Source organism: Balaenoptera borealis (assembly GCF_965194805.1).
Source record: "Balaenoptera borealis genome assembly, chromosome: 14".
NCBI classification, from domain to species: domain Eukaryota; kingdom Metazoa; phylum Chordata; class Mammalia; order Artiodactyla; family Balaenopteridae; genus Balaenoptera; species Balaenoptera borealis.
The window spans coordinates 59,324,475-59,349,503 of NC_138875.1; the positions used below are offsets into that span (position 1 = coordinate 59,324,475).

General features: G+C 40.6%; 1 protein-coding gene and 1 long non-coding RNA gene across 2 annotated transcripts in view; one reads left to right on the top strand and one right to left on the bottom strand.

Moving 5' to 3' along the window:
• The window catches only part of LAMA1 (laminin subunit alpha 1), a 152,606-nt gene that overhangs the window by 11,270 nt on the left and 116,307 nt on the right, over positions 1 to 25,029 (bottom strand). The window contains exons 44-56 of the mRNA XM_082353446.1: positions 24,788 to 24,942; positions 23,300 to 23,443; positions 22,178 to 22,311; positions 21,177 to 21,327; positions 20,293 to 20,417; positions 17,267 to 17,417; positions 16,476 to 16,620; positions 15,846 to 15,987; positions 13,362 to 13,476; positions 12,996 to 13,166; positions 10,089 to 10,240; positions 9,200 to 9,385; positions 1,279 to 1,414 (exon numbers count right to left, since the gene is read on the bottom strand). Coding sequence (XP_082209572.1) covers positions 1,279 to 1,414; positions 9,200 to 9,385; positions 10,089 to 10,240; positions 12,996 to 13,166; positions 13,362 to 13,476; positions 15,846 to 15,987; positions 16,476 to 16,620; positions 17,267 to 17,417; positions 20,293 to 20,417; positions 21,177 to 21,327; positions 22,178 to 22,311; positions 23,300 to 23,443; positions 24,788 to 24,942 — 1,907 coding nt within the window. The remainder of the gene's footprint in view (positions 1 to 1,278; positions 1,415 to 9,199; positions 9,386 to 10,088; positions 10,241 to 12,995; positions 13,167 to 13,361; positions 13,477 to 15,845; positions 15,988 to 16,475; positions 16,621 to 17,266; positions 17,418 to 20,292; positions 20,418 to 21,176; positions 21,328 to 22,177; positions 22,312 to 23,299; positions 23,444 to 24,787; positions 24,943 to 25,029) is intronic.
• Positions 10,227 to 25,029, top strand: part of LOC309610602 — a 33,046-nt gene continuing 18,243 nt past the window's right edge. The window contains exon 1 of the long non-coding RNA XR_014234075.1: positions 10,227 to 10,314. This is a non-coding gene — a long non-coding RNA (uncharacterized lncRNA). The remainder of the gene's footprint in view (positions 10,315 to 25,029) is intronic.

Genomic DNA, 25,029 nt, shown 5'->3' on the forward strand with positions numbered 1-25,029 from the left:
CGACCAGGACCCCCACTAACACTGACGCGTTCTTCCAGGAGGGAAACATCTCAGGAGCAACTGTGTCAGAGCACCAGCAACACAAACACACAAGCACCGATTTTACCTTCTTTGCTTCGAACAGTTGCCTCCACATCCCTTTCTTTATCTCTCTGAGAAGGCAATTAGAGCTTTCGTTTTTCACCTCAGCCCCACTCGAGTTCACCTAAATTCCCATGAATTTTCATCAGGCCTAAGGGGCAAAGGCCTTGCTCTGCGCCTCTGCGCCCCTGAAACCCCTGCTCTGGGGAGGGCCTGAGGATGTCAGCGGTTACAGGAGCACCTGCCTCACAAGCACCGGGCAGCTGTAAGTGCCCACAGGTGACAGGCCGAGCTAGTTCCACCCAGACAGGAGCAGGTGCAGCCAGGAGGAGCCCGGCTAGAGGGGCAGGTGCCCTGACTCCGGACCAAGTGAGGCCTTAGACTCAGTCTTCCAGGTCAGTGGACGGATGCTACCAAGACAACTGTCCTGAACTCAAAGATGGGCCCTGCTTGCAAGGTACTGCTTTTGTGTGATTGTGCCAGCTAAATCAGAGTGTAAACTTTCAACCAAGGAAGTAGAGAAATCAGAAAAGGGAAAGAAAAGTGAAAACTAACAATGGCTGCTGTTAAAAATACTTGGTCAAACTGGCTTTTCCTAGATGAATCAAATCTTATTTTTTAAAGCAACAATGATACGTACGATGGCCTACATAAATACTTATTTTCATGTTTCTGACTAAATCCAAAGTGATACTGACTCCTTATAAAGCCTCTGCCTCAAAGCTGGCTGTGTGGCAACCAAAAGAGGCGCCCGAGCATTAGAGCTTGCAGCTCGGGACATTCTGCCATGTCTGATACGCTGTTTTCTCAGAGAGCCATCCTGCTTGCCCCCCTGCTTCTCATCACAGGGGTGACCCTGTAACTCTCCCAGATTCCTTTGGAAAGTGGCTTCCAGCTGGTTCTTCCAGCCAATGGAAGGCAGTGCTGGGAGGCTGGAGGGTGAATGGGAGAAGCCACGTGTCTCTCCCTCCTTCCTGCCTCCCTGGCAGGGCCTGTCTTCTCTGTGCTCCAGCGCCCACTGGGAGACCCTCTGCTCAGACTCGCTCCCTGGGTGGCCCCGGCTCTTCCCTCTGTGTGCTCATGGCTCCTGTGTGCTCCTGCAGCTTTATCACGAGGTCCCCATTTTAATGTCTTCTGGGTGGCGCTCTTTTTTTCTGACTGGACCTGAACCATAGAATTAAAGAAAGCCCTTCTTACTGGACTTGGTAAAGGCTGGGGCTCTGGCGGGAGTTCGCCGTCCTCTCCATGGAGAGCCAGCTTTGGCCGTTCTGAGAGCAAGCAGGAGTCCAAGTCCACGTGTTCATAGCCAGTAGCACTAGTGAAATCCAAAAGTCTAGATACAAGCAAAGTGTTTTCAAAATTAATGGAGATAATACAAGCCAACACATGAACCAAGGTCATGTGATTATTGAACACTTAAAATCCATTAAAAAACATTAATATAATACTCTTAGAGTAACCAAATCGACCGTCTCCCACAGTGACTAGAAGTCCACATAACCTCCCTTATCTATTGTCTTGTTTGATTCTTCTGCCTGAAATGGCAGCCCCCTGTCCGCCTGCCCCACAGCCCATTCCCCTGTGTCCACCTGGCCATTCCTGAGTGTTCCTCAGGAGTCGGCTCAAATGCTGTCACCTGCTCCTGCAGTCTTGGCCGGGCTGCCTCAGGGCAAGAAGCTGGCTGTGGCTCCCACAGCGCTGCACAGCGGCCTCCATGAAACACTGGCTTCTTTCTCACAGCTTCCCTTTGCCAGGAAGTCGTGAACTACCCTTGTCATATGTCCCTTTACTCTACAACATGTCCCCTGTCTGCACGTCCTTTGTTGGCACTTTCCGAGGACATGGCTGGGAACAGTAGTACAAAGATGTTTCTGCCCTATCAGGTTCCCAGTCTCACGGCTTTCAGGAACAAGAAGATGCCTAATTGATTAGTTAATTAATAAACAATTGGGTGAATAAATATATCAAGTTACAAATAACTGCTCAAGGTTCTGACATCATCACTGTGTTGAAACCCAAGACGATGTTTTATTCTTTTAAATTTCAAGGCTCCTAAGAGGTTCCTTCACAGAGGACACGGCGGCCATGAAAGATCCAAGTCCTTGCTCAAGGTCACAGAGCAGGTCAGCAGCCCAGCAAGGAGGGGAACTTCAGTCTCCTGACACTCGGGCACATTTAGTTTCTCCTGTGTGGGTTCTGTCCACCTTCGCCCCCCACCGCCCAGGACAGAGCACAGCTTCTGTCCCCCAGCATGCTGACCACAGGCAGAGGGGCAGTGAACAGGAAATAAATGCCTGTGGGCACATGTAATTCCCTTCCTCATGGTCAGCTCCACGCGGGAGCAGAGACTTCCAGTTCTTAATCAGACAGTAATTGTTCGAGGAGGAGCCACTAATAATCTGAAGTTGCAAGTAGCCCAGCAGTAAAGGGTCCTTTATGCTCGCCCTGCATTCCATACCCCTCCCTCCCCCCGGCCTGAGTGAGCCAGAGCCCCCGAATCAGCTGCTCCTTTAACCCTGTCCTTTCTGGGCGGCGAACTGACACCCTCAGGCGACCTACATGCAGAGGCGGGGCCAAATCCAAAGCTGAGCCCCAGGAGCTGTGCGAACAAAGAAGAGAAAGGGAAATTTCTCCCAGCAGCCTCAGGAGCAGTGGATTAAATCTCCACAATCAACTTGATGTACCTTGCATCTCTGGAATACCTGAATAGACAACGAATCATCCCAAAATTGAGGTGTTAGACTTTGGCAGCAACTGTAGACTTGGGGTTTGCTTCCTGCATCTAATTTGTTTCTGGTTTTATGTTTATCTTAGTTTAGCATTTAGAGTTTATTATCATTGGTAGATTTGTTTATTGATTTGGTTGCTCACTTCCTTTTTTTTTTATATATAGAGATATATATTTTTTTCCTTTTTCTCTTTTTGTGACTGTATGTGTATGCTTCTTTGTGTGATTTTGTCTGTATAGCTTTGCTTTTACCATTTGTCCTAAGGTTCTGTCTGTCCATTTTGTTTTTGTTTTTTTTCAGTTTTTAGCAATTGCTATCATTGGTGGATTTGTTTTTTGGTTTGGTTGCTCTCTTCTTTCTTTCTTTCTTTTTTATTACTTTAAAATTTTTTTATTTTTAATAATTGTTAAAATTTTTATTTTAACAACTTTATTTTATTTTATTTTTTTCTTTCTTTCTTTCTTTTTTTCTCCCTTTTCTTCTCAGCCATGGGGCTACCAGGGTCTTGGTGCTCTGGCCACATGTCAGGCCTGTGCCTCTGAGGAGGGGAGCCGAGTTCAAGACATTGGTCTACCAGAGACCTCCCGGCTCCATGTAATATCAAACGGCGAAAGCTCTCCCAGAGATCTCCATCTCAATGCTAAAACCCAGCTCCACTCAACGACCAGCAAGCTACAGTGCTAGACACCCTATGCCAAACAACTACCAAGACAGGAACACAACCTCACCCATTAGCAGAGAGGCTGCCTAAAATCATAATAAGGTCACAGACACCCCAAAACACACCACCAGATGCAGTCCTGCCCACCAGAAAGACAAGATGCAGCCTCATCCACCAGAACACAGGCACCATCTCCTCCACCAGGAAGCCTACACAACCCACTGAACCAACCTTAGCCACTGGGGGCAGACACCAAAAACAACGGGAAGTACGAACATGCAGCCTGCAAAAAGGAGACCTCAAACACAGTAAGTTAAACAAAATGAAAAGACAGAGAAACACACAGCAGATGAAGGAGCAAGGCAAAAACCCACCAGCCCAAACAAATGAAGAGGAAATAGGCAGTCTACCTGAAAAAGAATTCAGAGTAATGATAGTAAAGATGACCCAAAATCTTGGAAACAGAATGGAGAAAATACAAGAAACGTTTAACAAGGACCTAGAAGAACTAAAGAGCAAACAAACAATGATGAACAATACAATAAATGAAATTAAAAATTCTCCAGAAGGAATCAATTGCAGAATAACTGAGGCAGAAGAATGGATAAGTGACCTGGAAGATAAATAGTGGAAATAACTACCGTAGAGCAGAATAAGGAAAAAAGAATGAAAAGAATTGAGGACAGTCTCAGAGACCTCTGGGACAACATTAAATGCACCAACATTCGAATTATAGGGGTGTCAGAAGAAGAAGAGAAAAAGAAAGGGACTGAGAAAATATTTGAAGAGATTATAGTGGAAAACTTCCCTAATATGGGAAAGGAAACAGTTAATCAAGTCCAGGAAGCACAGAGAGTCCCATACAGGATAAATCCAAGGAGAAACACACCAAGACACATATTAATCAAACTATCAAAACTTAAATACAAAGAAAAAATATTAAAAGCAGCAAGGGAAAAACAACAAATAACATAGAAGGGAATCCCCATTAGGTTAACAACTGATCTTTCAGCAGAATCTCTGCAAACCAAAAGGGAGTGGCAGGACATATTTAAAGTGATGAAAGGGAAAAACCTATAACCAAGATTACTCTACCCAGCAAGGGTCTCATTCAGAATCGACAGAGAATTAAAAGCTTCACAGACAAGCAAAAGCTAAGAGAATTCAGCACCACCAAACCAGCTTTACAACAAATGCTAAAGGAACTTCTCTAGGCAAGAAACACAAGAGGAGGAAAAGACCTACAATAACAAACCCAAAACAATTAAGAAAATGGTAATAGGAACATAAATATCAATAACTACCTTAAATGTAAATGGATTAAATGCTCCAGCCAAAAGATATAGACTGGCTGAATAGATACAAAAACAAGACCCGTATATATGCTGTCTACAAGAGACCCACTTCAGACCCAGGGACACATACAGACTGAAAGTAAGGGGATGGAAAAAGATATTCCATGCAAATGGAAATCAAAAGAAAGCTGGAGTAGCAATTCTCATATCAGACAAAATGGACTTTAAAATAAAGACTATTACAAGAGACAAAGAAGGACACTACATAATGATCAAGGGATCGATCCAAGAAGAAGATATAACGATAATAAATATTTATGCACCCAACATAGGAGCACCTCAATACATAAGGCAAATGCTAACAGCCATAAAAGGGGAAATCAACAGTAACACAATCATAGTAGGGGACTTTAACACCCCACTTTCACCAATGGACAGATCATCCAAAATGAAAATAAATAAGGAAACACAAGCTTTAAATGATACATTAAACAGGATGGACTTAATTGATATTTATAGGACATTCCATCCAAAAACAACAGAATACACTTTCTTCTCAAGTACTCATGGAACATTCTCCAGGATAGATCATATCTTGGGTCACAAATCAAGCCTTGGTAAATTTAAGAAAATTGAAATCATATCAAGTATCTTTTCCAACCACAACGCTATGAGACTAGATATCAATTACAGGAAAAAATCTGTAAAAAATACAGACACATGGAGGCTGAACAATACACTACTAAATAACCAAGAGATCACAGAAGAAATCAAAGAGGAAATCAAAAAATATCTAGAAACAAATGACAGTGAAAACACGATGACCCAAAACCTATGGCATGCAGCAAAAGCAGTTCTAAGGGGGAAGTTTATAGCAATACAATCCTACCTTAAGAAACAAGAAACATCTCAAATAAACAACCTAACCTTACACCTAAGGCAATTAGAGAAAGAAGAACAAAAAAACCCCAAAGTTAGCAGAAGGAAAGAAATCATAAAGATCAGATCAGAAATAAATGAAAAAGGAATGAAGGAAACAATAGCAAAGATCCATAAAACTAAAAGCTGGTTCTTTGAAAGATAAACAAAATTGATAAACCATTAGCCAGATTCATCAAGAAAAAAAGGGAGAAGACTCAAATCAATAGAATTAGAAATGAAAAAGGAGAAGTAACAACTGACACTGCAGAAATACAAAATATCATGAGAGATTACTACAAGTAACTATATGCCAATAAAATGGAAAACCTGGAAGAAATGGACAAATTCTTAGAAATGCACAACCTTCTGAGACTGAACCAGGAAGAAAAAGAAAATATAAACAGACCAATCACAAGCACTGAAATTGAAACTGTGATTAAAAATCTTCCAAGAAACAAAAGCCCAGGACCAGATGACTTCACAGCTGAATTCTATCAAACATTTAGAGAAGCTCTAACACCTATCCTTCTCAAACTCTTCCAAAATATAGCAGAGGGAGGAACATTCCCAAACTCATTCTACGAGGCCACCATCACCCTGATACCAAAACCAGACAAAGATGTCACAAAGAAAGAAAACTACAGGTCAATATCACTGATGAGCAAAGATGTAAAAATCCTCAACAAAATACTAGCAAACAGAATCCAACAGCACATTAAAAGGATCATACACCATGATCAAGTGGGGTTTATCCCAGGAATGCAAGGATTCTTCAATATGTGCAAGTCAATCAATGTGATAAACCATATTAACAAATTGAAGGAGAAAAACCATATGATCATCTCAATAGATGCAGAAAAAGCTTTCGACAAAATTCAATGCCTATTTATGACAAAAACCCTCCAGAAAGTAGGCATAGAGGGAACTTACCTCAACATAATAAAGGCCATATATGACAAACCCACAGCCAACATTGTTCTCAATGGTGAAAAACTGAAAGCATTTCCTCTAAGATCAGGAACAAGACAAGGATGTCCACTCTCACCACTATTATTCAACATAGTTTTGGAAGTTTTAGCCACAGCAATCAGAGAAGAAAAACAAAAGGAGTACAAATCGGAAAAGAAGAAGTAAAGCTGTCACTGTTTGCAGATGACATAACACTATACATAGAGAATCCTAAAGATGCTACCAGAAAACTACTAGAGCTAATCAATGAATTTGCTGAAGTACCAGGACACAAAATTAATGCACAGAAATCTCTTGCATTCCTATACACTAGTGATGAAAAATCTGAAAGAGAAATTAAGGAAACACTCCCATTTACCACTGCAACAAAAAGAATAAAATACCTAGGAATAAACCTACCTAATGAGACAAAAGACCTGTATGCAGAAAACTATAAGACACTGATGAAAGAAATTAAAGATGATACAAACAGGTGGAGAGATATACCATGTTCTTGGATTGGAAGAATCAACATTGTGAAAATGACTCTACTACCCAAAGCAATCTACAGATTCAATGCAATCCCTATCAAACTACCAATGGAATTTTTCACAGAACTAGAACCAAAAATTTCACAATTTGTATGGAAATACAAAAGACCCCGAATAGCCAAAGCAATTTTGAGAAAGAAAAACGGAGCTGGAGGAATCAGGCTCCCAGACTTCAGACTATACTACAAGGTACAGTGATCAATACAGTATGGTACTGGCAGAAAAACAGATATATAGATCAATGGATAGAAAGGATAGAAAGCCCAGAGATAAACCCACACACCTATGGTCACCTTAGTTTTGATAAAGGAGGCAAGATTATACAATGGAGAAAAGACAGCCTCTTCAATAAGTGGTGCTGGGAAAACTGGACAGCTACATGTAAAAGAATGAAATTAGAACACTCCCTAACACCATACACAAAAATAAACTCAAAATCGATTAAAGACCTAAATGTAAGACCAGACACTATAAAACTCTTAGAGGAAAACATAGGCAGAACACTCTATGACATAAATCACAGCAAGATCCTTTTTGACCTACCTCCTAGAGAAATGGAAATAAAAACACAAATAAACAAATGGGACCTAATGAAACTTAAAAGCTTTTGCACAGCAAAGGAGAACATAAACAAGATGAAAAGACAACTCTCAGAATGGGAGAAAATATTTGCAAATGAAGCAACTGACAAAGGATTAATTTCCAAAATTTACAAGCAGCTCATGAAGCTCAATATCAAAAAAGCAAACAACCCAATCCAAAAATGGGCAGAAGACCTAAATAGACATTTCTCCAAAGAAGATATACAGATTGCCAACAAACACATGAAAGGATACTCAACATCACTAGTCATTAGAGAAATGGAAATCAAAACTACAATGAGGTATCACCTCACACCAGTCAGAATGGCCATCATCAAAATCTACAAACAATAACTGTTGGAGAGGGTGTGGAGAAAAGGGAACCCTCTTGCACTGTTGGTGGGAATGTAAATTGATACAGCCACTATGGAGAATAGTATGGAGGTTCCTTAAAAAACTAAAAATAGAACTACCATACGACCCAGCAGTCCCACTACTGGCCATATATCCTGAGAAAACCATAATTCAAAAAGAGTCATGTACCAAAATGTTCATTGCAGCTCTATTTACAATAGCCAGGACATGGAAGCAACCTAAGTGCCCATCAACAGATGAATGGATAAAGAAGATGTGGCACCTATATACAATGGACTATTACTCAGCCATAAAAAGGAACGAAATTGAGTTATTTGTAGTGAGGGGGATGGGCCTAGAGTCTGTCATACAGCGTGAAGTAAGTCAGAAAGAGAAAAACAAGTACCATATGCTAACACATATATATGGAATCTAAAAAAAAAACGGTTCTGAAGAACCTAGGGGCAGGATAGGAATAAAGATGCAGATGTAGAGAATGCACTTGAGGACACGGGGAGGGGGAAGGGTAAGCTGGGACGAAGTGAGAGAGTGTCATGGACATATATACACTACCAAATGTAAAACAGATAGCTAGTGGGAAGCAGCCGCATAGCACAGGGAGATCAGCTCGGTGCTTTGTGACCACCTAGAGGGGTGGGATAGGGAGGGTGGGAGGGAGACGCAAGAGGGAGGAGATATGGGGATATATGTATACGTATAGCTGATTCACTTTGTTATAAAGCAGAAACTAACACACCACTGTAAAGCAATTCTACTCCAATAAAGACGTTAAAAAAAAGCCAAAATGCGTTTGACCTCTGCTGTGTGTGGACAGTACTATGGAACTAATGTTTAGTGGTTCTTTTTTTCTCATGCATGATGACCAGATTTTTCCATCATTCTAGTCTAATAAATCCACTTGGGGGACTTTATAGAACAAGGGATTCACTTGTCATTTGGGAATTTGTAGAATTTGGGGCCATCTCAAACAGCAAAATTAGGTTGTAGATTAGTGACAGTACTGCGCATTAAAAGATCAGGAAGTGCAAAATCATGCTGAGAGCACAGTCACACTTACTCCATGTTAAAGATCAGGTTTTGGATACAGCCATGGAATGAGCTTCTCATCTTGAGCATGGGTGTCCCCTTGCCCTCTGGAACACCACCTATATACAGGTTGGACACACTTATTGTCCTGCTTTCTGCTGATGGGCCCAGCTTCATTTCCACAGGAGCTGTCTCATCTAGTTGGACAGTGATAATTCTAAAAGGTCAACGGAGAAAATAAAGGTTTTAAAATATAATGAAACATAACTGTCCATTTTAATATCTAATTCCAGCAAGTTCTTACTGAATAATAAAAGTTCCTTGAAGATACATTTTAACATGACATTGAACATGTGTGTGAATAAAAAAGTGAATCTTGAATATTAAAACTTGCAGCTAAATGTTCTCCAGAAATGAATGGAATGTGATTAAATGTTATTCAGTTCAATTGCTTTTTGGAGAGTATCTTTTACTTCTTTACCTGTGACAAAATGTGCAGTGTTTTTTTAAAACTTTTGGTCTACAGTTTTGGAGAGAAATTATATAGAAATGTTGATGTGACACTGTTTACTATTTCACTGTTTACATTTTACTATTTACTATGTCACTATTTGCTATTTTACCATTCACTATTAGAATTTACTAATACTGTAACACTATTTGACACAGAATTATTCCAGTGTAAAGATAATTTATGCCAGGCCCCAGAAAAGGGCAGGTTTAAGATTGTTTAATTATGAAAATTCTGCAAATATCTTATTACAAAGCAGATGAAATTGTTTTCCAAAGAGGTATTCTATCAAGCTTCTAGAATTATTTTGGAATTATAAAGACTCTGAATGACATCATACTAATTTTCCCAATCATTTCACTGCATACAGGCTTCCTACTGGGGAACCTTCGAAAGGTGACGCAAATACCTCCCACTCCTTATCAAGAAGATGGAATGCTCTTGACCGTCGCCATATGTGCCCGTGGGAGCATGCAGGAGAGCTCTTCTCAGGCTGGTTCCATCCCCAGGATTAACATGCACTTCAATGTGGCCTTCAATTAGCATGATGGAAAAGAAGGGCTGGGAAGGTCACACAGAGAATTCCCATAGAAAAGACATTACTATAGGATTTAAAGAATTATCATCTTATGAAGGTAATGTGGGAGTATTGGCACCAAGGAAGCAGTTCCTTAAGAATATCACCATCTAACACAACTATTTTATACTTCGTATATTGCTTTCTAACCTCTGCTGACATAATTTACATTCTGCATTATGCTATTATCACTAACCATATCAAAGATTTCCATTTCTACAGTCTTCATACTTATTATTTATTGCTACATTATGTACTAACAAATAGTTACATTGTAAGTCATTGATCTGTTTCTCCCTTTTCCCTTTTACTGAGATACCATTGTGTTAGTCTTGTATATAACACAACCATTGGATATTTGAATATACTGTAAAATGATCACCTCATATAGTTACAAAATTTTTTCTTGTGGTGAGAACTTTTAAGATCTACTCTCTTAGCAACTTTCAAATATGCAATATGATATTGTGACTACAGTCACCATGCTGTACATCACATCCCCAAAACTTATCTTACAACTGGAAGTTTGTACCTTTGAGCTCCTTCACCCCCTTCTCTCCTGCCCCTACCTCTGGTAACCACCAATCTGTTCTGTCTCTATGAGTTTGTTTTGTTAAGATTCCACATATAAATGAGATCATACAGTATTTGTCTTTCTCTGTTTGACCTATTTCATTTAACATAATGCCCTCAAGGTTCATGCATGTTGTTTTAAATGGTAGGATTTCCTCCTATTTTATGGCTGAATAATATTCCACTGTATAAATAAATAAATAGATATTGATATATATGTATACTATACACACACCACATCTTTATCCATTCTTCTCTTGATAGACACTCAGTTTGTTTACGTGTCTTGACTACAGTAAATAATGTTGCAATGAACAAGAGGGTATAGATATCTCTTCAAGATAGTGATTTCATTTCCTTCAAATATATACCCAGAAATGGAATTGCTGGATCTCATTTCCTTCAAATACATACCCAGAAGTGGAATTGCTGGATCATATGGGAGTTCGATTTTTAATTTTTTGAGAAAGCCCCATACTGTTTTCCATAGTGGGTGTACCAATATATTATACATTCCCACTAGCAGTGCACAAGGGTTCCCTCATCCTCACCAGCACTTGTTATCTCTTATCTTTTTTGATGGTTGCCATTCTCAGAGGTGTGAGGTGAAATCTCACTGTGGGATCTATTCCTTTTTTTAAAAATTTAGGTAGTTTCTAATTTTTTATTACCATACATAATGAACATTTAACTGTTTTTTTTTTTTTTTTTTTTGCCTGTGAAATTTTTCTAAGATTTCTAAAGGTGGGATTAAAGAGTTGAAGGTTTGAAAATGTTTAAAGCTCTTAACACTCTTTTGCCACATTGAGAGAGGTCCACCAGCAGAACTGGAATGGGAGTGTTTCACAAGGTCTTGCCAGCACTGGATGACACCATTCCTTTTTGCTGACTTAGTAGCAAATTTTGATTTACAAGAGGTCCTATTAAGATTGGTGGAGAAAAACAGTTTGATAGTTCCTCAAGAAGTTAAACATAGAATTCCCATATGACCCAGCAATTCCACCCATAGGTATATACCCAAAAGAATTGAAAACAGGTACTCTAACAAATACTTGTATGCAGATGTTCGTAGCAGCATCATTCACAATAGTCAAAATGTAGAAACAACCCCAAACGTCCATCAATGAACTAATAAATTATGCTACGTATACAATGGGATAACATTCAGCCATGAAAAAGAAGGACGTGCTGATACCTGCTACAATGTGGATGGACCTGGAAAACATGCTAAGTGAAAGACAAAATATCACTCATATGAGTCCACATATATGAAATATACAGAATAGGTAAATTCATTCATAGATACAGAAAGAAGATTGGTGGTTGCCAGGGTTGGGGGAGGAGGGAATAGGGGGTGACTGCTTAACAGGCATAGGCTTCTCTTTGGGGTGATGAAGATGTTTTGGAACTAGATAGAGAAAGTGGCCTCACAGCATTATGAAAGCACTAAGTGCCACTGACTATTTCACCTAAAAATGTTTACTTTTATTTTATGTAAATTTCATCTCAACTTAAAAAAAGAAAAAAAGATTGGTGGAGCCCATAAACCAATCTGTCCTTGTCAGACCTTCACTCAGTGTCTTGTGAGGTATCTGGGGTCTACAGACTGGTGTTCCAGGTCAGGCTCTGAAATAGCGGCTGTGTGATCTTGTGCACGTTAGCCAGGCTCTCTGAATCCATTTCTCCCTCAGCAAAATATAGGAAGCAGCATTCACCCTGAAGTGTGGCTGTAATAATTGTACAGTCATGTCTGTAAAATACCTTGCACAGTAGAGAACAGTACTCTGAATTGTAGCTGCATGGCTTGTACTTCATTAATACAATACATTAGCATTCTGTGAATCTCTTCAAATTACATAATATACAAAGTGTGAGCAGAGGAAAGGTAAATATCACCTATCCTATCAGAATCCTAGGTAGACAGCAAGGATCCTTCTTCTCAACAGCTAGACAAGGAAGATGGATTACGCAACACCAAGAGACCGCTGATTCGTAAGGGAAAGACAGTCAGCAGTAATCAGTTTTACTTATTAAAAATGCACACCCATTAACAACCAGGCACACATGCTGTAGAATACATGTCATGACTAAGTCATCTTCCATCCAGTGCTTCCTAAAGTCATTTCCTTCCTGAGCTCCTGGCTTGAGAGCCTTTGAGCCACTCACCCCGTGGGCCTGCCGGTGACCTTGCTTCTCCCCATGCTGGCCCAGGGCAGCCAGGATGATGCCGCTGCTGTTCCTGGTGGCAAATGTTGCCAACAATTCCGAATCTGGTGGCAAGGACCTGGGTGGCAATTCAACGTAGCCACCTCTCAAGAAGCTAACGCTTCGGACAGGCTGGTCACAAAGGAGAGGAGAAAGCACTGTGAGGCCCACCCGCATGCTGAACCTCCCACCCTGGAGGCTGCTGCCGTTTTCCCCACCACCTCTTTTCTGTTCAAACCCCTGGTTTAGATCCTGTTGCCTTATTATGTTAGTAAATCAGTGGGCATTTATAGAAACTCATCCCAATATTAATAAAACGCTTCCCACCTCCAGTATACAGCCTTTTCTCACTCCGTAGGAATTTCTGAGTAAATCAAAGGTCGATCTAGATATTTCCAGGTTTTTGATACAGCCCACGTAGCTTTTGCTGGTGACACCTTTCCTGTAGGGAAGGGCAAGAGAACAACAGCAACAAAATTGGATTTTATAACTCCAGTTTTGAAAGAAGAAATAAAAATGGACCTACAAATAAGAAAGATCTCTTTCCACGTGTCATTCTCATAAATGTCTAGGTCTCCCTCTAACAAGACTATTGATGGTGAGAATTCAGGTCAAACATGGACTCTCCTTAGGACTAAAGAAAGGGATTGAATTTAGTGAGGCTGATTACCTAGATGGCTACCTAGATAAAAACATGCTTAATATTTTAAGGGAAACTATTATAGTCATTACCATTTAGATATACTCACTAAAACAGAGGCTAATTATAAGAGAGACAGTGCACTGCCATAAGGAAATTATAGCACTTAGATTTCAATCCAGTCCCCGTGTAGAGCAAACATTCACCTCCCACGGGGGCAAGTGTGGGCAATGTGATTTCCCAGGATCTCTTGGTTAGAGACGGCATCGGCTCTTGTCGATACCACATATTCATGAACTTCCTCCTGAAGGAAATGACTGCATTTGGTGAAGTCTGGGATTATCCAAAACCCTTATTTCTTTGATACTAAGCCAATACCATATTTTTATTAACAGAAATTGTCACTCTGCTGGGTGGGGTGAGCTTTAATGTACTCAGGCTAACATTTCCAAATGACGGAGACTACTGAACATCTCCCAGTTACACCCTGAAGCATCAGCTAGTGACAGGAGAACTGTGCAGGACCATGGCTTCTTGCTACATGTCATGTCTCACTTTTTCTCTGTGCTGTGCAATGAGCTGTCGGCCATTAAGAAACCACATGATTTAGGGCAAATTTCAACCTTTCTGAATCTCAGTTTCTCCCATTGTAAATGAGGAGACTGGCCCCGATGATACCCAAGACCCTTCTATCATGAAAGTCTGTGATTTGAGATGTCTTCCTAGAAAAGGGACTCTGTCCTTTTCTCCAGGGTCTACACTGTGTACCATTTAGGTAAAGAACAAATGAATTACAACACAGCTTGTAACCACAGAAACATCCCAATGCCACTATGTTAGGAATGACATCTGTAATCAGGGATTAGGAGAGAGGCTTCCGTCCTGGCTCTGCCTTGGCAGAGGGGTAAGACCTGGGACAAGCGACCAACTCCCTTGAAGTTTAGGGGACATTTATTTCCAAGACCCTGCAGGCGGGTGACTGTGGTTGTAAACTATGTTCCTTGGAACTTTCACACATTTCTGGCAGAGAAGAGGGTGTGTCACGAAGTGGATTCTGGGCTGCTCAACCCATAGCAACTGGAGTGGCTGCACTTCTGTATAAGAACCTGGCTTGAAGATGAGGTACTGCTACAAATATACATTTGAAAACCACTGGGCTGAGTGACTCGGTTTGGACATTTGGTGATTCCACTCCCTGGAAGCTAGGCTGCCTTGATTGCTGGCCGTATATGCCTTTTTTATAGTGGTGTGAAAGAAACTTAGAGCTTACTTTGTCCCCAGTCCAAAATTACAAAATTGAGGACGGTGAACTACAGAAAGTTTATGAAATTATTAAAGTCACAAAGCTAAACAAGAACAAGAATCAGTGCATCTCTCCTCTGCTATCTTTCATCCAACTTGCTGATGCTGGTCTTTAAACTTTCACATACATTATTCATTCTAATCACCAAAAGGGGAATCCAGATAAATCTGCAGAAAGCATGATTCTTTTTTTTTTTTGTCACCAAAAAGATTCTACTACTCTAGAATGTCTGGACAGGAGAGTGACGTGTGATGGGAAGTGGGTCTCCAAATACTGCACAGTAACAATTTTTAGATGTTTTATAGGCAATAAATAGAAAATCATAAATTCTATTGCAGAAGGCTTTCTTTACTTCCCAATTATATGGCATACTAATCAAAACAGAACATTATGGGTTAAATTGTGTTTCCCCACCCCAACCAAAAGATTTTGAAGTCCTAACCCCCAGTACCTGTGAATGTGACCTTATTTGAAAATAGGGTCTTTACAGTTGTAATCAAGTTAAGGTGAGGTCAGTAGGGTAGGTCCTAATCCAGTATGACTGGTATCTTTATAAAAAGGGGAAATTTGGACACTGAGAGACACACACAGAGGGAAGACAGTGTGTCCACACAGATAAAGAATGCCACCTACAAGCTGAGGAATGCCTGAAGCTACTAGAAGCTCAGAGACAAGCATGGAACAGATTTTTTCTCACAATCCTCAGAAGGAAGCGGCCCTGCTGACACCGGATTTTGGAACTGTAGCCTCCAGAACTGTGAGAGAACACATTTCTGTTGTTTAAGCTGCCCAGTCTGTGGAACTTTGTTACGGAAACTAAGGCAGTTGGTAATTAGGGACATGAAAATTCTGCAATGTGGTATCATACCTTACAACTCTTGACCTAGGTAATCCACCCACATAAATTGGATCCTTATCTAGACGATTGAGGTCAGAAGATGCTCCTGGAGTTTCCCCTTGCTTGGTTTCTTTGTAGCTGGTGTTATAGGCATCAATAACTGCTAGGAGTCCTAGAGAAGATCAAGAGGAATAGACAAGAAAATGAGTCATTTTCTACAATAAAGTAAACACAGACGTCTAACAAAGTTCATTTACAAAGGCATATTCTTTTACATTCTGCAAATTTGACCAGAGGATATTCTTGACTGTTAAAGGACAAATGAAAACCCTCTTTACAAAAGTCAATAAATCCAGAATATACATGCTAAATGGTAGCAGTATGTGTGTGAAAGAAAATAGAATCAATTTGATCCTTGATTCCAATTCGGCATTTAACGTTAAATAATGCATTTGGAAACCATAGACAAAGAGAATTAGAATATTCCTCCAGCAAAATGTGAATCCTGGTGCTTAGTATTCCAAAGAAAACAATGGCTTTTGATTAGAATATCATTTAAGAATACCTAGAAAGCTAAAGTAAAAAAAGACTGCTGACTTTGGAAAGATTTCTATTCCAATGAGGGCGACCGACATTTCGTCCATCTACCTGTGCATTTACCTTGCTTTCTGTTTCGCTGGAAGGCAATTTTGTACCAGGTTCCATTATTATAGCGTCTGTCGGTAATGAGAGCAAGAGGCCCAGAACCCAGGTCAACTGTAACTCTAACTCTGCCATCGACCAGGTCGATGGATAAGAAGTCTTTCTGTAAAAAAGAAAAGAGTTACCCAAGTCTACATTATTATCACAAGATTTCCTTTCTCTCCAAGTCAGGGATGGCGGAAACCTCCTACAGTCAAACTGAGAAAACAGGATCTGGCCCCACAGTCCAAAATTAAAAGTGTCCACAAAGGCTTTCTAGAATAATACACAGACATGTGTCAGATAAACTCATGGTCATCAAAATCTACAATGCAGGAAGAGAAGTGGAATCTATTTTTTTCATTTAGGTTGACAACTGGGCCAATCCTAAAAATAAAACTAGAAGATTGAGAAAAATCAGCAGCACGTAATATAAAAATAAGAACATGAACTTCCTGTGATGCAATTCAAATAAGGTGGTCAGAGTGAGTAAAACAAGACGTTTTATTCAAGCTCAAAATTTAATAATAAATGTTTAACTGATATTTATAATGATAGAAAGCTATTTTCTACTTGATATGCTTCTATATTTTCCAAACTTTCTTCAATGATTTTGTACTGATAAATCATTTAAAATGGGGGGCTAGTATGGCATACATACGTACATATTATACTAGCATGTGCTCAAAAAACAATCATTAAACATAAATATCCTCATAGCAATCCAACTGTATATACACAGTAGGGTGCAGGGCCCCACAGACTCTTACGGTGCCATTTGAAGCCAGGTAGAGAAGCAGCCCATTAGGTGAAAAGGTACTAAAAAGCATAATTATCTGCGTCACAGTAGCCCGGAGCATCTTCTCCATGACAGAATACCCACTCCCATCAAAATGGAAGGAAGCATCTTCATTTTGGGGGCTGCAAGGAGAGAAGGTGAAATACAATCTGTTCTTAGGAAGGTAGTTAAAGAGAACACATGTTACTGAGTTCTTCCTCACAAAAGTTGTGATAGAGCATTTATTTCCATAATTTGATAACAAGTATAAGTCATAATATCTTAAAATATGCTCCCCATGAAATTATGCGAGACAAGCACCTAGTTGCCTTGTAAGGAAATGAAAGTTAACGTGGGCAGTGTTCACTGTAGTAAAAAGAAATTCCCTCAAAGGATGGATTACTGCTATAAATAGTTCTACTTAGTGACTAGATTTTCATTTGTTCTAATTCCCTTTAATGTGACTTTGATGTCCCTTAATGTCTAGTTTCCTTTAATGTCCTTTCTTAATTCCAGCACTTTCAGAATAAATTTTATATTGGCATGTATCACCTTATGCTCATTTTTAACTAATTCAACTAAACTGGACTAATGATGGAAAACAAGTATGTACCAATGTGCCAGAAGGATCAGTTTATAAAAATATCATTGACAAAAAAGAATCTCAAAAATCTGCAGGATGAGCTTACAGCAGTTATATACCATGGACCCCAGCACTTCTTAGATAAGTGTTTTCCAGTTTTCCCCACGTCTCAAAAAGCTGACTTGATTCACTCTTCAGGTACAAAGTACTTAGAACATATCATTATTATGTTCAAAAAGTACTTTTCTGGAATGTCATAGGGCTCGAGAGTGAATTAGATTAGGGTGTTCTGGGGTATGAATTTGCACTTCTCCCAGTTGAAGGTGTAATAACCACTCTGTGTCACATCTCCAAGCAGGAACAGAATAACCCAACAGTGAAACTGTTTCCATTAACAAAACAAAATGGAGCAGTGCTTTGTAAAACCTGAGGTTTCAAATTTATAGCTTTCTACAGTCCTGCTTTTTCTAAAAATTTCTGTCTTGAGATCTCTTATAAGGAAGTATACCTTTAAGGAAATGCACTCTGCATAAACAAACTGTGGCCTAATTCTCAATTATTTAATCCTTAAAACTTTGGCCTCCTAGAAGCATGTCCCATTGCTTTATCTTTTGGCAACCGGTTTCATGTAGCTAAGGACACACACTCTAGAACCAGATTGCTAGGGTTCAAATCCCAGCTCCCCAACTTACTAGCTGTGTGACCTCAGAAAAGTTACCTAACCCCTCTGTGTCTCATTTCCTTCATTTGTAAATTAGGGGTAACACTAGAACCTCTCTGGAAGGGCTATACATGATTTAATACATGTAAAGTTCTTTAAACGGTGCCTGGTACATAGCAAATATTCACTCTGGTTTAGCTCTGAGTATTGCACTGTGTTCAGAGGTCCTAGTGGGGTCCCATTTTGCCTATTAAAAGCTGAGCCTCAAAGATTAAGTTCTTGCCCAAGAACACACACAAGAAAATGCAAAGCCAGGTTTCAAACAAAATTCCAGAAATCTGTCTGCCCTCTCCCTCCCCAGAGCTCAGGAGTTCTCTGTTCTCAGGAAGGTTGAGTCTTTGCTTCTGGCTTCTCTCCTTCAGCAGGGCCTGCCCAAGTCAGGTGGCCATCAAGAGGGATGAATGCAAAGGAAACGACGACTGAATGCGATTCTCCTGAGAAGGCTCACATCCCTCGGGTCAGCGGCACATTTCTGGGGCTCATCCCCTGTGGGTCAGACTTCCGTTCTATAACCATGAGGCCCATGTGCCTTTCCCCAGCTGGGCCTCAGGAAGGCAGCTCCAGGCCCCTGCCTGGGTAAGAGGCCGGGACAAATGACAAAGGGTCTGCCACAGCACTTCATGGCTGGCTCTCCTCCAGTGCCCAGCATTTATGAGGGGCCGGGGGGAGCCCTGCGGTCAGCAGGACTGGGCAGATGCCCTCCCTCCCAGCTCTCAGCCCCGTGACCCTGGAAGAATGACTAGACTGCTCTGATCCAAGCTGTCACTCAAGAGATGGGGACCCGTCAGACTCCGTGCAGCTGTCACGTGAGTGAGGAGGCATCACTCGGGCCCCAACCCCAGGATGCTCTACCTACTATTGCCCCTACAGTGCGGAGCTCTTTTTTATGTTACCACAAAAAAGTATTTTAGGTAATTTTCTGTAGACCATGAGACAATGGAGGAGATAAGCTTGGGTGACTGATGTTGCCATCACCAGTACGGAGCAGAGGGCCCAGAAACAGATGACTGTCCGGTCAAGGTCAGCCGTGCAGCCAATGCTCTATTGCAACAGCCTCTCAAAACTAACACAAGAATAAAGGCCTGCTGACTAAATGAAAGTTTTTTTCCCATATTTAGATGTGAACTGTTAGAATCAATGGTTTATTTTATACTATCCTTGAAGGATCTGAGAGATTGTTCATAATAATAAACATACGCTGACACCATGTTAAAGAAGTGTAAGTATATTCAAAGAGGAATAAAAAAAAATCGGTTAGCTTACTTGGTAATATAAATCAAAGTTAAAGGTAAATGATTATATTAAGAAAAAAATTTTTTAAATCTAAAGGACATCAATGGACCATGCTAACGATTTAATAATGGAAAATTACACACAAAGGTAAAAAGCGCAATGAATTCTAATTACTGGCCCGCTCAAATGGATTCCGTTGCTAGAAGTAGTTTATTAACTCACTGAGCTAAAGTTTTTGGCTAGTAGGTAGGGGCACTTATCTAAACTGAAGACAGTTTAATCCATTTACAAATGTAGGCATAAAGCACCTGTTTGTGTCTACTTCAGCACTTGCAAAGTATGTTCTATGGAACGTAAGCAGCTCTTTTTAAAAAGAGTTCAGGGTCCAATGAGTTTGGGAAATGCTGCAACTCTAACCTTCTCCCGGGACAGTGTCACCGTGCATATTAGCATCTTATGTGTTACTCATGGGGCACGTTACCTTCCAAAGCAGCCATGGCACTTCCCCTCCCTTTCAATATAGTTCCATAGGCCAATCGACTGTCCATTCAAGAAGGCCTCTCCCATGCAGCCTTTAAAATGAGTAACCTTCACAGCAGGAGACTTCTAATGTAAACAAACAAACAAACATAATCCAAGTATATTTGGTGAAAAGAAATATATTCTCTAAGTGCACAAAACTCCTCCTTGGGAGCTCAGATCTAACAGATCCAAATTTTGAGAAAACAACATCCAGGAAAATGACCAGTTTGTGATCACTGAACTTCCTTCCAATTATGAATTGGAATCCTAGAATGAGTGACAGCAGGACAAGATCTCAAAGGTCATGTCAGTTACTAGGGTCCCTGGAGAGAAGGCCCTTTAACTAATGAGGAAAGAGACCCAGAGAATGTGGTCAGTGGTGAGGGCCTGCCGGGAACTGGGACCCTTACTCTCATTTCAGAGCACTGAACCAAGTCCAGGTGACTGAACTTTATTGGGTGAGAGGTTAACTGATGTAATAAAATATATACGATGGGCTCTTTTGCTAACTGCTAATTAGTATTAGTCTACCACTAGAGTCAGAATAGAGATAAAGGGAGTTTACAGAAATTCATGTGGAATATTGAGTTTCCTCTTTTATTATTGGGGAAAAAAAACAAATAATAAAATGAACCATCGGCTTCTTTTCCATTATGCTATCTATTAAGCATGATCCTTTACAAAACCAACCCAACTCTGCAGATGAACTGTCATTAAACAAAATAATAGAAGCAGGAAAATCTTCATCTGCCTAGAATATTTTCAAACATTTAAAAATATTTATTTTATACATTGGTAAAATCAGCCAATCAGCACTGTTCAGATGGACGTTCAGAAGATTACCTTGATCTGTCCTCCAAGCCCTCCAACAAACATTAGTGTTGAATTGTTTACATCCAGAACATTAGCTGTTCCAGGGGATTTACTTGTTTTTGGTGGTGGCTTCTGAGATGCACTCATTTCCTTTACACTCAACGAACCAATGTTTCCAAACCTAAGGGTCACAGAGTTGCAAAAAGAGCACCTGCAGAATTGCAAGTTGGTCCACATACACACATATCTGTTTCACACACCGCCTCCATCCGCTTCTGCCCATGTCTCCAGCTGGTCTCCCTGCTTCCAGTCTTGCCCATCCCGCCCCTAGTTTGCACTCCAAAATCTTGTGGAGTATTTCTTCTTAAAACATAAATTCCATCATGTTACCTCCTTGCTTAAAATGGTTTCAGATAATGAACTAAATATATTTGGAACGGTCTACTGCCTTTATTATTACCCCATTTTTTCAAATAACAAAGTAAAAATCAGAAATTTCCAACAACACACCATCACCAACCAACTGTGATATTACAGAAAAGTGAAAAGAAAGCTATACCTACAGCTGCTTAACAGCAGTTGCCTCTGGGGAGGGGCTTTAAAAGGAAGAATTTTGCTTCGTGCCTGAATTTTGAGAAAACGCATCCCCCACTTGTACCCTCATCTTCTGTCCTACTTGTACCACTGCCAGCCATGTGGCATCTCCACCACGCTGCACTTTACTCCCCTCTGCTGGGGCGCAAACATTTTACTGGGTTGGCTGCCTCAGACTTGGACTTAACATTCTAAAGGCAACATAAACTTTTAACTTTTTTCTTCTTTTGATTGTTGGTTTTGCTAACAAACTTTATTTCTTCTGTAATAATGAAAAAAAATTATTTCTATAGTTAATCTAAACCAAGTATTCTTTCACTATAATCTGACTTCCCAGAAATTTCAAAGACTGTTATATGATGTTACAAACATGTAATTACTTATAAGATGCAGTTAAAAAAAAAAGTGAGATGCTCAGAGGGAACTTTCTCTGTTACCTGGTTACATAGATACTGTGCCATTTGCTGTCATCAATCGGGAAGTCTGGAAATTCCAAACGTGTGGACCCGGAGCCCAAATCCCAGAGGAAGGCCACTTTCCCTCGCCGCATCTCCACTGCCAGGAAATCAGCCTGGGGTGCAGGGCATGAGTTGGGATGAGTTCACATGCCAGACTGTGTGCATGACTACCAAAACACTTTAAAAGATGAGTTCTTACAGCATTTTCTCTATTTTTAAAAATTTTTTTAAAGTAGGAAACAAAAAAGATCGTCTTTTGTCTTTAAATGCTCCCCTCCCTGGAGCTGGAGCATGACCTGGAGTATTGGTACTGGAGATGGTGGCCACCGTTGGCCATCACCGCCCACCACCCTTGCCCAGTGTAGCCCTCCATGAAGCCTCCCATGAAGTTCTCCAAGAAAACTTGCTGGGGGTTACCAGCCTCTACCGGGGTCATGAAGGGAGTCATTGCACTTGTTTGTTTGCCCAGTCTGAGAAGGCAATGCATGAACGTGAGATGTACAGCAAGACAGGAGCCATGAAATCCTACATCACGGACTGACCTGTGCTTTGCACCTTGTATCTTAAGAAGACATTTCAGATGGCATTTGTGCTTGCTAATATTTTCTGCCCTAACATACCCAAGGGCTCTGACCTGTTCCCAAGGACACAGTCAAATGAATCAATAGTCTTCCACAGGGGACGCGCCCTCTGGGAACCCTGGGAATCTCGCTGGGTGGAAGAGCCTGGGGGGAAGCTTGACGATTCTGATATGCCCCTTGTGGTGCACGCCTCCACTCCTGGTAACAGCCGCCCAGGTCGACAGACCCAAAGCACAACTCCGTGGCTTCAGAGGTCACAGGAGACATTAAGAAAAGCTCTGTCCCACAGCTCACAGTTAAGACGGCAGAGGGAGGTATTTTCATAAATGCCGCTCTTCTCCTCGCAGGCATTCAGTTCTGTAGTTTGATTATTTTTAATCTAATGTTACCAGTTTAGCAAAAGGTTAGTTCTCGTAGAAGAATTAGTGATTTCACAAAGGCCCTATTTTTTTTTTAACCAATTCAGAAAATATACTCTGTCCCTTAGAGACTCGGCGTTGCTTCTGCAGGTCATACTCACACTGGTGCTGCTCCCCAGGTAGAAGAGAAGGTTGTCAGGTTCGCTCGTCTTCACATTTAGTGTTAAGCTGTTATAGTTGGTAGAAGAAATCTGAGGCTGGTAGGCCCGGATACAGTCTCTGTCTGCAGACACAGCAACTTTGATCTGTAGAAGGAAAAGGGAAGTGTCCCTAAGTGCCTAAAAATCATTTAGGGCCCCATAGTGGCAGCACGCCTGGAGTTGAACAGTGCTATTCTGTTCTAGATCATCACTGCTAGTAGGTTTCCTCTCTGGACAGTGCACAATGCTTCATGTCTCATAAGGTGAAAATCAGATGATGCTGAAACTTATTTTATTTGGTAAAATATTTTAATATGGAAAAGTCAGTCAGGTTTTAAAAGGGAATTTTATGTTGGGAACTCTATCATGTGAGATTTAATTCCTTAAACAGAAGGAGCTTAGCCAAATCACCTTGGAATCTTATAGCTGACACAGGACATTTGGTGATCATTTATGGAATAAATGGAGGGTTGATCTACTTATTCAGCAAATATTTATAGAGCAATTATTTTACTTACATATTTCTCTGATAAGTAATTACTTGCATATAATCCTTATATTAACCTTCAAGATTATAAGTTTATATTAACCAGAGCACTTGGAACCATCCAACGGGTTTACATTTATTTGGTGACTGGAACTAAAACAGATGGAAACCAGAGCTCTTGTAAACCTACAGCCCTTTTCCCAAAGTGAAGTCACTCAGGGATCAAAGAATCCAGAGCTCCTTTTTCTTGGCTAGAAACTTCAGGAAGATACTCTTTAGACCAGAGGTCACATCTATTGTCTATAGGTCCCCAGGAGCATGACAAATGATATTCTCTCAAGTCTTATTTCCCTGAAATGCCTCTCCTTGAGCGCACGGCCAATGCCATGTGCCAAGGACGGCCAGGAAACAGTCTCTCAAATTGTGTGTTTTATGCAGTTAGTGACCTGGATTTGTGCAGCATTCATGCAATTCAAGCTGTTTTGTCAGAATCATAGAGATGAGGCCCACACTGTATGATCATTCTGAAGAGTACTTGGATTATGAACACAAAGTTGGTAAAATGATGGAAATTGCACCATACGCAACCAATGAGACTTAGAGTCATGCTGACACTCAGACCTAATGTGTTCTGCACCATCTAGCTAATTGGTGCAGATCTATAAATCTAGGCCACGATGATAAATGTCCATAAGGACAGAGAGATCTCTTTGCTAACAACATTCTGAAACACACCAAAAAAAGCAGGACTCAAAGAAAATGAGACTAATTAAATAGACTTAAATAGACTTAGGTAAATATATATAAGACAAGGCTTTAAATATACTTGGAGACAAGGCTGTGAGGAATCTGGGGTTACTGAGAGCTGGTTAGTAGAAAGTGTGACTGAAGGCCCTTTGCACAGGAGGCCTCTGGGACTCGCAGTTCCAGGAGCCTCAGCTGCAGGGGCGCTGGGCACTCACAGACGCTGCTTGCTTCCGGGCCTGGCTGATCAGCAGTTTGATTTCTGATAGGTTTCTGCTCAGGTTCTCTTCTAACGTCTTCAAAGGCTTCAGCCGATCAAATAAAAGGTTCGCTTGTGTTTCCACATCTTTGACTTTTCTTCCAGCTAACAAAGCTAAAATATGAGGTGGCGAGAAAGTTGGCAGGAGGGAGGAAACAAGAGAAATGAACTGGTCATTACTAATGCATTGGATAAACTAGA